This window comes from Macaca thibetana, chromosome 10 (assembly GCF_024542745.1).
Source record: "Macaca thibetana thibetana isolate TM-01 chromosome 10, ASM2454274v1, whole genome shotgun sequence".
NCBI lineage: Eukaryota > Metazoa > Chordata > Mammalia > Primates > Cercopithecidae > Macaca > Macaca thibetana.
In genome coordinates, this window is record NC_065587.1 from 5268055 (window position 1) to 5282049 (window position 13995).

Below are 13995 nucleotides of genomic sequence, written 5' to 3' on the forward strand. Positions count from 1 at the left end.
AAGCAGCCTTGGCCAACCCTTCCCCTTCTCTCTGGGCCTCAGTTTCCACATCTGTAAAATGAGAGGGGACTGTGCTCAGCAATCTGAGGGCCCTTCTCCACCACCACCTTTATTCTTTGGGTTCAACACAAATGAAGATGAGTTAACACATGTGAAATGATGTGCCCGGCCCGGCCTCCCTGTCAGTACAGACAGTGGGCTCTGTGAACAGGGACCCCCGAGTACACACCCGCTAATGGGGAGCACTCCCCTCGGGGGTACCAGGCGGCGGCCAGTGCCCAGCTCACCCCCAGGTAACAAGCGGCACAGACTCCCAACCATGCCAAATAAAACCAAGGCACGCGAGGCTCACTGTGTGGGACGCTTGCTAAGACTTTATTAACGCCCCGGAGGGCAGGGTTAGGAAAGCAACAGGAGGGAGACCCCGCGACGCGAAGCGAGTGCTCAGAGCTCTGCAGACACAAAGATGAAAAGCTTGGCCACAAAGGAGCTGACGGTGCCGTGGCGATAGAGATCCATCTTGACGGTCAGGAGCAAGTCCCTGGGCTCGGGGACAGGCTTGGTGAGGGCCACCACCCCGCTGTGGGGGCTCACCTTCCGGGTGGTGAAAAAGCCCTCCTCATTGCCGCCGGTGATGGCCAGCTGCATGCTGTCCCCGGGGACAGCACTGGAGGGGCCCATGCGGAAAACCACCGCGGGCGCTTGGATGTTGGTGGGGAAAGAGAGGTGGTAGTAGGTTATTCTCAGAGGCAGCTTGGAGCACTCCCGATTCTCATGGCAAGGCAAGCGCTCACAGCGGCTGCAAGAAAAGTGGGCAGAGAGACAAGAAGAGGGTTAGGGCCGGTCCAGCAAGCGGAGAAACGGCAGAGCGCAGGGATGCGGGGCTGGCAGGCGGGGCCTCCCGCCGCCCCTCTGGCTGATTCAGCCAACACGAAGGGCGCCCCTCACTCACCTGCGGGAGGCGCTGTGGACCTCCAGGCTGCTGATTCAGGCACTAGCCTCTTCCAACACCGTCTGGGGCACTGGGTGGCTGGGAGACCAAGGGCTGTGCCCGGAGTGAGGTGCGTCCCCTCCTCACTGGCAGAGCCCCACCCCACGGGCACTCCACAGGCACACCTTTGCCCTTCCCAGGCCCTCACCCAGGCAGTGGCCAGGGCTACACAGGGATCTTGGGTGGGTCTCGGAGGTGACCCGTGAAATGACTATCTCTGCCACTAGCAAACAGAGCTGCTGCCGTTTACCAAGTGCTCAGCTTTTCCTCACCACATACTCTCTAGTGTGATCACTGCCACTACACCATGACAGTGGCTTCGGTGACATTTTTCACATGAAGACACTGAGGCTCAGACAGAATGTGGCCTTCCCACTTCCCAAGGTCACAAAGTGAGTGAGGGAGCCATATCTATGCTCAGCCAGTGAGGTCGGCTCCCAGTTTCCTGTCACTAAGCCCTTGTGTTCCAGGCCAGTACCTCTGGGTCCATAGGGCCAGTTCAGGGCTTGGATTGGAAATGGGGACAGATCCCAACTTCCTGCAATAGAAACAGAGACAGGTCCTAACTTTCTGGGTGGAGACAGGGGTGGGTCCTAACTTCCTGCAGTGGAGACGGGTCCTGTGATGGTTAATACGGAGTGTCAACTTGATTGAATTGAAGGATACAAAGTATTGATCCTGGGTGTGTCTGTGAAGGTGTTGCCAAAAGACAGTTACATTTGAGTCAGTGGGCTGGGAAAGGCAGACCCACCCTCAATCTGGGTGGGCACCAACTAATCAGCTACCAGTACAGCTACGGCACAAGCAGGCAGAAAAATGTGAAAAGAGAGACTGGCCTAGCCTCCCAGCCTACATCTTTCTCCCGTGCTGGATGCTTCCCGCCCTCGAACATCAGACTCCAAGTTCTTCAGTTTTGGGACTCGGACTGGCTCTCCTTGCTCCTCAGCCTTCAGATGGTCTATTGTGGGACCTTGTGATCATGTGAGTTAATGCTTAATAAACTCCCCTTTATATATACGAATTCCATTAGTTCCATCCCTCTAGAGAACCCTAACTACTACAGATGTGGGTACCAGGAGTGGTTCTAGAGGAACAGAATATTAAAGATGGAGTTCTTTCATTGGTTTTGGGGTTTCTGGAGTTGGCTGGTTAACGATTAGACCCAAAAATGCTAAGGACTCTACTTCTAACAGTATGGAGAACACTGATAGTCCTTGGCATGAACTGTTTAGAAAGTTACGCAAAATAAATGCATTTGAAACTCCTGATTCATCGCTCATGAGAGGCAAGTTTAGTGACTCTATACATAATACTTTTGATCATATGTGGAGAACCAAGGAACTTAATGAAGCTGGTTGTTTGCTCCTAAGTTCAGTGGACAAAGTGATGAAGGAAAATGATGAACTCAGGGATTCTATCTCCCGGCTTCAGAAGCAGATACTGAGCTTCAAATCTGCTAAGATTGCCCTGAGTGAGAGTCTTATCTCACGTAGAGGAAGAGCTGAAATTGTGGGAAAACAGACACCAGCTCTTATCATGCGAGTGGCTGATCTGCAATGAAAGATGCATGCACAGCCTCGCCAGGTGTCTACTGTTAGAGTGAGGGCACTGATTGGAAAAGAATGGAACTCTGCAACTTGGAATGGGGATGTGTCGGAGGAGCCAGATGAAGCTAGGGACACTGAGTCTGTAAACTCTGATGAACCTTTTTTGCCAGAAGAAATAGCTTAACAGCTTCCCCATCCCCAGTAGTGGCAACATCCCCTCCCCTACCCATCAGCCTTTCCACTTTTGTCCTAGAAGATAAACCCCGCTGCCTGAGGCAACAGTGATGGCCTCCTGTGAGGCAGTTGCCAGGGAAGATAATGTTGATTCTCCTCAGGAGCCACCCCTAACACCCCCGTTTGCCTCTAGACATATAACTAGACTAAAGTTGTGGCGGGCCGCTAGAGATGAGGTTGAGAGTGTGACCCATGAGGCAGTGAGCTACACTCAAAAAGAACTGCTTGAGTTTTCTAATTTATAGAAACAAAAATCTGGAGAACGGGCATGAGAATGGATAGCAAGGGTGTTGGAGAATGGTGGAAGGAACATAGCACTGGATCAGGCTGAATTTACCGACTTAGGCCCACTAAGCAGGGACTCTGCATTTAATGTTGCAACTCAGGGAGTTTAAAAAGGTTCTAACAGTTTATTTGCTTGTTTAGCAGAAATATGGATGAAGAGATGGCCCACTGTGAGCGAGCTGGAAATGCCTGGCTTTCCTTGGTTTAATGTAGAGGAAGGGATCCAAAGACTTAGGGAGATTGGGATGGTGGAGTGGATTAGTCACTTTAGACCTACTCATCCAAGCTGGGAGGGTCCAGAAGATATACCCTTGACCAATGCCTTTCAAAATAGATTTGTGAAGGCAGCACCTGCATCTTTGAAGAGTCCTGTAATTGCTCTTCTTAGTATGTCAGATCTAACAGTGGGAACCGCAGTCACTCAACTACAAAATTTAAATACAATGGAAATAATTGGATCCTGAGGTGGCAGTGGCCAAGTGGTAGCACTCAACCGTCAAAGGCAAGGTGGGTGTAGTTACTGTAATGGACAGCAGAGGCAAAGCGGCAATTGGAATAGTCTGACTCATGTAGAGCTCTGGCATTGGCTAATTAATCACAGTGTTCCTAGAAGTGAAATTGATAGGAAGCCTACTGCATTCGTACTTGATTTGTATAAGCAGAAAACTTCTAGGTCACATGGACAAAAGACTAATTTGAATTATAAAAACAGAGAATCATGGCCCCTCAATTTCCAGACTTGAACCAGTTTACAGACCCAAAACCCCTTAAATGAAGGGGAGGCCGGGTCCCCTTGAGGAAGGACCCCACTACATTACCAACAATTTATGCAGTGAATCTTTCTCCCATCTTTCCCCAAAGAGACCTCCGGCCTTTTACCAGAGTAACTGTGCACTGGGGAAAGGGAAATGATCAGACATTTAGGGGAATACTAGATAGTCTCTGAGCTGACGTTGATTCCAGAGGACTCAAAACGTCATCGTGGCCCTCCAGTTAAATAGGGGCTTAAGGAGGTCAGGTAATTAATGGAGTTTTAGCTCAGGTCTGACTTACAGGGGGTTCCTGGACCCATCCTGTGGTCATTTCCCCAGTGCCAGAATGCAAAATTGGCACAGACATACTTAGCAGCTGGCAGAACCCCCACACTGGCTCCCTGACTGGTAGGGTGAGGGCTTTTATGGTTGGAAAAGCCAAATAGAAGCCATGAGAGCTACCTCTACCTAGAAAAACAATAAATCAAAAACAATATCGCATCCCTGGAGGGACTGAGGAGATTAGTGTCACCATCAAAAACTTGAAAGACTCAGGGGTGCTGTGACTCCCACCACATCCCCATTCAACTCTCCCATTTGGCCTGTGCAGAAGACAGATGGATCTTGGTGAATGGCAGTGGATTATCGTTAAGCTTAGCCAAGTGGTGACTCCAATTGCAGCTGCTATACCAGATGTGGTTTCCTTGCTTGAGCAAATTACCACATCTCTTGGTACCTGGTATGCAGCCACTGACTTGGCAAATGCATTTTTCTCCATTCCTGTTCCAAGGCCCACCAGAAGCAATTTGTCTTCAGCTGGCAAGACCAGCAATATACCTTCACAGTCGTACCTCACGGGTTTATCAACTCTCTGGCTTTGTGTCATAATCTTATTCATGTCATAATCTTATTCAGAGAGACCTTGATCGCATTTTGCTTCTGCAAGATATCACGCTGGTCCATTAAAATTGGTGGCATTATGCTGATTGGTTCCAGTGAGTGAGAAGTAGCAAACACACTGGACTTACTGGTGAGACACTGGCATGCCAGAGGATGAAAAATAAATCCGATAATAAAATTCAGGGACCTTCTACCTCAGTAAAATTTCTAAGGGTCCAGTGGTTTGGGGCCTGTTGAGATATTCCTTCTAAGGTGAAGGATAAGTTGCTGCATTTGGCCCCCACTACAACCAAGACACAACGCCTAGTGAGCCTATTTCGATTTTGGAGGCAACACATTCCTCATTTGAGTATTACTCCAGCCCCTTTATCAAGTGACCTGAAAGGCTGCCAGTTTTGAGTGGGGTCCAGAACAGGAGAAGGCTCTGCAACAGGTCCAGGCTGCTGTGCAAGCTGCTCTGCCACTTGGGCCATATGATCCAGCAGATCCAATGTTGCTTGAGGTGTCAGTGGCAGGCAAGGATGCTGTCTGCAGCCTTTGGCAGGCCCCCATAGGTGAATCACAGTGGAGGTCTCTAGGCTTTCAGAGCAAGGCCCTGTCACCTTCTGCAGATAACTACTCTCCTTTCGAGAGACAGCTCTTGGCCTGTTACTGGGCCTTGGTGGAAACTGAATGTTTGACTCTGGGTCATCAAGTCACCATGTGACCTGAACTGCCCATCATGAACTGGGTGCTTTCTACCCATCTAGCCATAAAGTTGGTCATGCACAGCAGCATTCCATCATCAAATGGAAGTGGTATATATGTGATCGGGCTTGAGCAGGTCTTGAAGGCACAAGTTAAGTTACATGAGGAAGTGGCTCAAATGCCCATGGTCTCCACTCCTGCCAACTTGCCTTCTGTCCTCCATCCTGCACAGATGGCCTCATGCAGAGTTCCCAATGATCAGCTGACAGAGGAAGGGAAGACTAGGGCCTGGTTCACAGATGATTCTGCACGATATGCTTGCACCACTCAAAAGTGGACAGCTGCAGCACTACAGCCCCTTTCTAGGACATCCCTGAAGGACAGTGGCAAAGGGAAATCTTTCCAGTGGGCAGAACTTCAAGCAACGCACCTGGCTGTGCACTTTGCATGGAAGGAGAAATGACCACATGTGCGATTATATACTGATTCATGGGCTGTGGCCAATGGTTTGGCTGGATGGTCAGAGACTTGGAAGAAGCATGATTGGAAAATTGGTGACAACGAAATTTGGGGAAGAGGTATGTGGATAGACCTCTTTTGAGTCAAAAACTGTGAAGATATTTGTATCACATGAGAGTGCTCACCATATCACTTAAAAGTGCTCAGCAGAGGAGGATTTTAATAAGCAAGTGGACAGGATGATTCATTCTGTGGACACCACTCAGCTTCTTTCCCCAGCCACCCCTGTCATTGCCCAGTGGGCCCATGAACGAAGTGGCCATGGTGGCAGGGATGGAGGTTATGCATGGGGCTCAGCAACATGGACTTCCACTCACCAAGGCTGACCTGGATATGGCCACTGCTGAGGGCCCAATCTGCTAGCAACAGAGACCAACACTGAGCCCTCGATATGGCACCATTCCTCGAGGTGATCAGCCAGCTACCTGGTGGCAGGTTGATTTTATTGGACCTCTTCCATCATGGAAAGGGCAGAGGTTTGTCCTCACTGGAATACATATTTACTCTGGATATGGGTTTGCCTATCCTGCACACAATGCTTCTGCCAAGACTACCATCCGTGGGTTCACGGAATGCAAGCACTCACTTTACGGCTAAAGAGGTACGGCAGTGGGCTCATGCTCACAGAATTCACTGGTTTTACCATGTTGCCCATTGTCTTGAAACAGCAGATTGATAGAACGGTGGAATGGCCTTTTGAAGTCACAATTACAATGCCAACTAGGTGACAGTACTTTGCAGGGCTGGGGCAAAGTTCTCCAGAAGGCCATGTATGCTCTGAATCAGCATCCAATATATGACACTGTTTCTTCCATAGCCAGGATTCACAGGTCCAGGAATCCAAGGGTGGAAATGGAAGTGGCACCACTCATCATCACCCCTAGTGATCCACTAGCAAAATTTTTTCTTCCTATTCCTGCAACATTACGTTCTGCTGGCCTAGAGGTCTTAGTTTCAGAGGTCTTAGCTGCCACTAGGAGACACAACAATGATTCCATTAAACTGGAAGTTAAGATTGCCCCCTGGACACTTTGGGCTCCTCCTACCTTTAAGTCAACAGGTTAAGAAGGGAGTTACAGTGTAACTGGGGTGACTGACTCAGACTATCAAGATGAAATCAGTCTACTACTCCACAATGAAGATAAGTTAGAGTATGCAAGGAACACAGGAGATCCATTAGGGCATCTCTTAGTATTACCATGCCCTGTGATTAAGGTCAATGGGAAACTACAATAGCCCAATCCAGGCAGGACTACAAATGACCCAGACCCTTTAGGAATGAAGGTCTGGGTCACTCCACCAGGAAAATAACCGCGATATGCCAAGGTGCTTGCTGAAGGCAACGAAATACAGAATGGGTAGTAGAAGAAGGTAGTCATCAATACCAGCTAAGACCCATGTGACCAGTTGCAGAAACGAGGGCTGTAATTGTCATGAGTATTTCCTCCTTCTTTTGTTAAAAGCATGGCCAGGCGCTGTGGCTCATGCCTGTGATCCCAGCACTTTGGGAGGCCGAGGTGGGCGGATCACTTCAGGTCAGGAGCTCGAGACCAGCCTGACCAACATGATGAAACCTCGTCTCTACTTAAAATAGAAAAATTAGCTGGGTGTGGTGGCACACACCTGTAATCTCAGCTACTCAGGAGGCTGAGGCGGGAGAATCACTTGAACTTGGGAGGCGGAGGTTGTAGTGAGACAAAATCACACCACCACACTTTAGCCTAGGCAACGGAGGGAGACTCTGTCTCAACAAACAAACAAACAAAAAACAAACAAAAATGTTTGTGCATGTATACACTTGTACTAACAAAAATGTCTTCATTTTATTTCCTTTCTCCTTTATCAAGTGACATAAGATTTACTGAATTCACATCAGCATTTAAATATCGTTAACTTTATATAATAGTATTTAGGTTGGGGATTGGTGAGTTTCTGGTTGTACGAAGGATAGTTGTGTTATGTTAGGCATAATTATGACCTTATTATTGTCTTTATTTGAAGATTTTATATGATCTCAGGAGATGTGCATGGGTTCAAGTTGACAAGGGGTGGACTTGTGATGGTTAACACTGAGTGTCAACTTGATTGGATTGAAGGATACAAAGTATTGATCCTAGGTGTTTCTGTGAGGGTGTTGCCAAAAAAGATTCACATTTGAGTCAGTGGGCTGAGAAAGGCAGATTCATCCTTAATCTGGGTGGGCACCAACTAATCAGCTACCAGCACGACTACAGCATAAGCAGGCAGAAAAACGTGAAAAGAGAGACTGGCCTAGCCTCCCAGCCTACATCTTTCTCCCGTGCTGGATGCTTCCTGCCCTCAAACATCAGACTCATTTCTCTTCATTTTTAGGACTCAGACTGCTCTCCTTGCTCCCAGCCTGGAGATGGCCTATTGTGGGACCTTGTGATCATGTGAGTTAGTACTTAATAAACTCCCCTTTGTATATATAATGGAATATACATATATATGTATATATGAATATACATGTACTATATATATACACACACACACTAGGAGTTTCTGGGCTGGTTCCTTCTGGACAAAGAACAGGGCCTGGGGCACCTGCTATGTGCTTAGCAAATGACTAATGCACATATAATACATATACATATACATATACACACGTATATATATACATGTATATATAATATATCTAATATATATATTAGATATATGTGTGTGTGTATATATATGTGTATATATATGGATATATATGGATATATATAATGTGTATATATGTGTGTGTATATATATATAATGGAATATACGTATATACACACATATATACGTATATTCCATTAGTTCTGTCCCTCTAGAGAACTCTAAATAGTACAGGTCCAAACTTCTTGCGGTAGAGACAGAGACGGGTCCCAACCTCCTGTGATGGAGACAGGGACAAGTTCCAACCTCCTGGGGTGGAGATGGGGATGGGTCCTAACTTCCTTCGGTGGAGACGGGGACGGGTCTTAACTTCCTGTATAGGATGAGCACAGATTCCAACTTCCTGTTACAGATTCTAACTTCCTGTGACAGGATGAAGATAGGTATTATCTTCCTGCTACAGGATAGTAACAAGTTCTAATTTCTTGTCACAAGATGGGACAGGGGTCGTCTCCTGTGTCCTGAACTCCTAGCCCATCACACTCTGAAGGTGGCTGCCTTAAGAAGCAGGGCCCAGGTGCAGAGCCCCAGAGGACCTGGCCCAGGTGCTCCAGGAAGTCCCGCCATCTGGGCTGTGTCTGGATTCTGCAGTCAGGATCATCCTCTCGTCCTGGCTTTCCATCACATCTCCCTTTTGGCTTTTTAAGTTTCTGTGTCTCGTGCTGGGTTACTTGGACTTGCTTGAGGCATTTATTGAGACTGTCTCCTTTTACCTCCTCTTTCCAGGTTTGTCGGGACTGACAGGAGGCCTTGCATTTACTTGGCTAATGACCATTCCAAGCTCTTAGAAAGGACTGGCCTGGGAGTCAGGGGCATTGAAGGGGGAGTCCTGCCTGGGAGGGGCCCAAAGCAGAGGCAGGAAAGAAGGTGGGCACGGGTGCTGCTGGTGGCAGCCTGCCCCAGAGATGCCCAGGTCCAGGCCAAACAGGAGTGCTCCAGGTGATCTGAGAGCTCTTCCCCAGAGGGGCCTCTGAGGAGCTGCGACCGAAGCGTCCATGAACTGGGGGAGGAGCATGGGACCCGTGAACTGTGCTTCCGGTTGCAGGTGAACCGTACTCGCTCCTGCCACTGTCTCCCATCGTCCTCCCGCTCTACTGGCGGGAAGACAGATGCCCAGTGAGGACGCAGAACTTGCTCATGGCTCCATGGTGTGTAGTAAGGGGCAGGCTTGGCTTTCAAAGTCAGCCTGTCTTACTTCAAAGCTTTTACACACACAGTGTACACGCACAGGCACGCGCACACACACACACGCGCGCACGCGCACACAACCCAGCAGCTTCGGGACCAGCCTGGATGAGGCTGATCAGCAGGTGGCGCTAGAGTCGCCCTGGTGGGATTTCAGCTTCCCTGCGTCTCTCAGCAGGGCCGGTACTAATCAGGGGTGGGGTTTTGTTTTGCCACAGGGAAGCGTTCAGCCAGCACGCCGGAGGAAAGCAATGGGAGGTGTGCGTGATGTTCTGGTGCAGCTCACGCCGTCATCACACACAGCGAGCTGGTCACTCCTCCCTGGAGGCTCCCCCTCCAACCCCACACAGTCATTCCTCAGAGTACCCCAAAACCTTCTCTACACTAGGAGTTTCTGGGCTGGCTCCTTCTGGACAAGAACAGGGCCTGGGGCACCTGCTATGTGCTTAGCAAATGACTAATGCACAAAAATAAACACGTCCTTGATTTTCCTGGTTAAGTCCTGGCTTCAATGATCCTACTTCACTCTACTCGAACTTAATAAAACACCAGAAACATAACTATCTGGCAAACTGCCTGTCAGACTGGGAACGGCCCAAAAATCCCTTTTAGCCAGTGTGTCGAGGTCAGGGACGGGCTGTCATCACTGAATCTATTACAGAGCTGGGCACAGGCGAGCCCGTCCCGTCCCCGCCTGCCATGCAGGCCCTGGTTTCCAGACATGTCCCCTCGGCAGGCCACGCTTCCTGGGCCATGTCATGTGTTAGAGAACAATGTGCTCCAACTTGCCAGTTCAACATATTTGACCCTAACACCCCAAGCTCTGTGGAGATGATCCTAAGCCACCACGTACCAGAGAGAAAAGGCCGTCTAGGCCCCCTCCTTCTCCTGGGAGGCACAGCAGTTCTGGCCACCCCAGGTGCTTGTGGACATCCCTGCCGGAATTTTCGTGACTTTCACATGCTCGTCGTCCGGGAGACAAGCCCCAGAACTGGCCAAGGCAGGGGGGCCATCGACGGCTCTATCTCCGCCACCGTCACCGTGTTACACCCTCAGGCCCACAGCTGTTCACTCACGTCCCATTCCCAAGAAGCGGCAACCAAGGCCACCCGGCTTTGCTCCAGCTTTCTAGACCACAGGTCATCAGGGGCCAGCCCCACTGAGGGGATAAAGAGGATGTGTCCGGCCCCATCAAAGGCTGTGGGACAGCTTTGCACACTTCCTCCTGCGGGCAGGAGGGAATTGTATGGGGAGGACTGTAACAGCTTGGTCCTGTCCACAAGGCCGAGCCCTGTGGTTTGCGGCCCAGCTTCCTGGGTCATGCTCCAGTTACCAGCCCTCGGCCTCCGGGATGTTCCCCAGATGGAAGCCGTGTGACTGGAGAGAGAGAGAAAGCCGCAGAAGCGGACTCTGCAGTCCTGTCTGTCAAGGCTCCTGAGTGAGGCAGTCTTGCTGAGTTGTTAACCACAGAAGCGCTGGCCACAGATCCCTCCTCAATATGGCTCTTTTAGATTTTAAAAATTGCTTTCTGAAGTTTAGATGAAAAAACGCTTTAAGAAGTTTGGGTTTTTGATGAGCAGGAAAAGGGGCTGTAAAATACAAAACTCCAGTCTGAGGGGTTAGCAGTGCTGAGCGGCCGTGGCCCCTCCTTGCTATCAACCCTGGGAGTCCAAAGGCTGGAACAAGCCAGGCGCCCGGCAGGTCAGTCCCTTACTACACAGCACACAGGGCCCAGGTCTCCGGCTGAACTCCCCATTTCACCACGCGTGTCCATACTCCCGCCCCTTCTGCCTGATTCGATTCCCCTTCCACCTTCATGACGGCATGGCCCACTCCAGACAGCCCCCTGCCCACCCTCACACCCAGCCACGTCGGGGCCCCTCCTCCCTCTTAGCGCATGCTCCAAAGGCCGAGCCAGTGCGGGGACAAAGGCCTTTGTGGGCTCACTGTCTACCCAGGTGCCTGCACACAGTAGGTCCAGGAAGAAATGACTTTCTCCAGCACTGAGGGGTGGCAGAGGCTTCCACAGCCAACATGAGGGGTGGAGCTGGGTTCTGCCGATTTCAGCCATGACCTTAGCAGACATGGCCAACCTGCCCACCCTCGGGCTTAGAAGGCGCCAGGGCCCCTGTGCAGGGCAGCCTCCTCCTTGTCAAAAGGTGGTTTCATGACTGTGTGCAAGCTAGAAATCGAGGTCACAACCACAGCCAGCCTCCTGGAATCCTCAAGCCCAGGCACTGACAAAGGCTGGGGAGAGAGTGAACTTACAATGACAGACGGCTGCACAGCCTCCAGCTGAGGCCATGGAACTTTCTTAATGGCTCAGAGAAGCACTGTCACTGCCTGCCAGGCTGTTGCATAACCATGAGCTCTTCAGGATGCTACAGACTTGCAAACCCAGTTTTGGGGCAGCTTTTTCCTAACCCAAGCTCAGGAAGGAAACAAGATGTTGGGTTTTCAAGCAGACAGAAACCCATGCTGGGAAACAGCAGATCAGGGAAGCGGCCGGGCCAGCCAACGGGCCATCCCAATGCCAGGAAGAATATGGAGGGCTGCCAGGGACAACGGGGCCGCTCGGTGACCCAGAAGTCTTGCTATGCCATGAGCCAGGGCAGCTGCCCCTCGGGTCAGGCGGTGAACACTACCACTGACCCTCAGGTGGTGGGGGCAGCTGGCCAAGAACCCAAGGCAGGCTGAAGGTCAAGAGGCCAAGGCCTGGGAAACGGCTGGCTGCCTGCACTGCACACTAAGAGTGCTGGGGGAGGTCACAAGTCCACAGTCCTGAGATCTGTCCCAGCGTGGAGCTTTTCCTGAAGCAACTGACAGTAGCACTAAATGAGACTTGACGAATACAATTAGGGGTAAGGGGGATAGGAAGTGGGAACCGTGGTCTCAAGTGGACGCCGTGATGGCCTAGGAGTGAGTGAGCTTACAAAGACATAGGGGCACGCAGCCCCCCGTTTAGGATCTGGAATCTTTGATGCTGTTCCCACAGTCACCAGGCTGGATGAATTCTGGCTTTCAGGGAGGCACCTAACAACAATGTCCAACAAGTCACATCGGCTCCCTGACTTTGGACTGACATGGAGACTCTGTTACCTACGCATCTGAGTCAGAGCACGTTCTGACATCTGCATGTTACAGATGAGAAAACCGAGGCCCAGAGAGCTTGCCCAAGGCTCCACCTAGGAAAACAGAGGGCTGTGGTTTCTGCCTGGTTCTGTGCACAGCCTTGGCCTGAAAGCATGACTATAGACCCCAGATTCATTTGCAGTTACTCCTTTGACTTTCTGAGACCAGTGTCACTAGCATTTAGAGGCTTGAGGGCCAGGGATCAGGTGAGTGCCCTGTGTCCCTCATGGGAGGACACTGAGGTCACAGCCTGATAACCCATCCACCCGGGAGCTGGGTCACCAGGAAGGCCAACACAGACAGACGATGGCATGGTCCAGATGACTTACGTGGCTGCGGAGCGGCGATAGTTCTCAGGGCACTCGAAGACCAGGCAGCGGAAGCCGCCCTGGATGTTGAAGCAGGTCTCATTGATGGAGCAGTTGTGGATGCCAGTCACACACTCATCAATGTCTGCAAGAGACCCCCACAGCAGCACAATGAAGGCAGAGGCTGCAGGAGCCATCCCCATCTGGACACGGAGGAGCCCAGGCCTCCCATCAACTAGGGTTAGGGGTGGCGATCAGGCCATCCATGCCCTCCACTGGCTGATCTTCAGAGCAGTGTCCTGTGCCAGTTCTTACATTTATAGGATATTTACATTTATAGAGTGTTAACTTATCATTTGCAATCCATGGAGGGAGTGTGACAATGGTAAAAGTAAACACTGCATGACGGGTCCTGGGAGTGCCTCGCAAGGCAGGATAACTCACTGAATCCTCCTAAGAACTCAATGAGGCAGATACTGTTATGATCCTCATTTTATGAGGAGCTCACAGAGCTTTAGAGACCTGCCTGAGGTTACATATTTTATAAATGTCAGAGCCGAGCTTTGAACCCAGGCGGGCTGGTGCCAGAGTCCATGCACTAACCACCCAGGGCCTCTCTGTGGCTCCCAAGCCACAGCACCCTTACCCGAGGTGTGACTCAACCTCTAAGGAGAAAAGGGCAGGAGCTGCTAGCTCCACACAACAATGAGAAAAACAGGCTTCGAGGGATCATACGTCTTGCCCTGTATGATGGGGTTGGTGGCTGTTCAGGGGGGACTGGAACCACCAGG

General features: G+C 50.6%; 1 protein-coding gene across 2 annotated transcripts in view; it reads right to left on the reverse strand.

Annotated features, from left to right (window-relative positions):
• The window catches only part of FBLN1 (fibulin 1), a 97916-nt gene that overhangs the window by 35767 nt on the left and 48154 nt on the right, over window positions 1-13995 (reverse strand). Inside the window, exons 14-15 of one of the 2 annotated variants that reach the window (XM_050805853.1) lie at window positions 13226-13349; window positions 349-799 (exon numbers count right to left, since the gene is read on the reverse strand). In XM_050805853.1, the coding sequence (XP_050661810.1) occupies window positions 445-799; window positions 13226-13349 (479 nt within the window). In that variant the 3' untranslated portion in view covers window positions 349-444. Of the gene's footprint in view, window positions 1-348; window positions 800-13225; window positions 13350-13995 lie in introns of those variants that run through there. The other variant, XM_050805852.1, reaches the window with a different exon arrangement.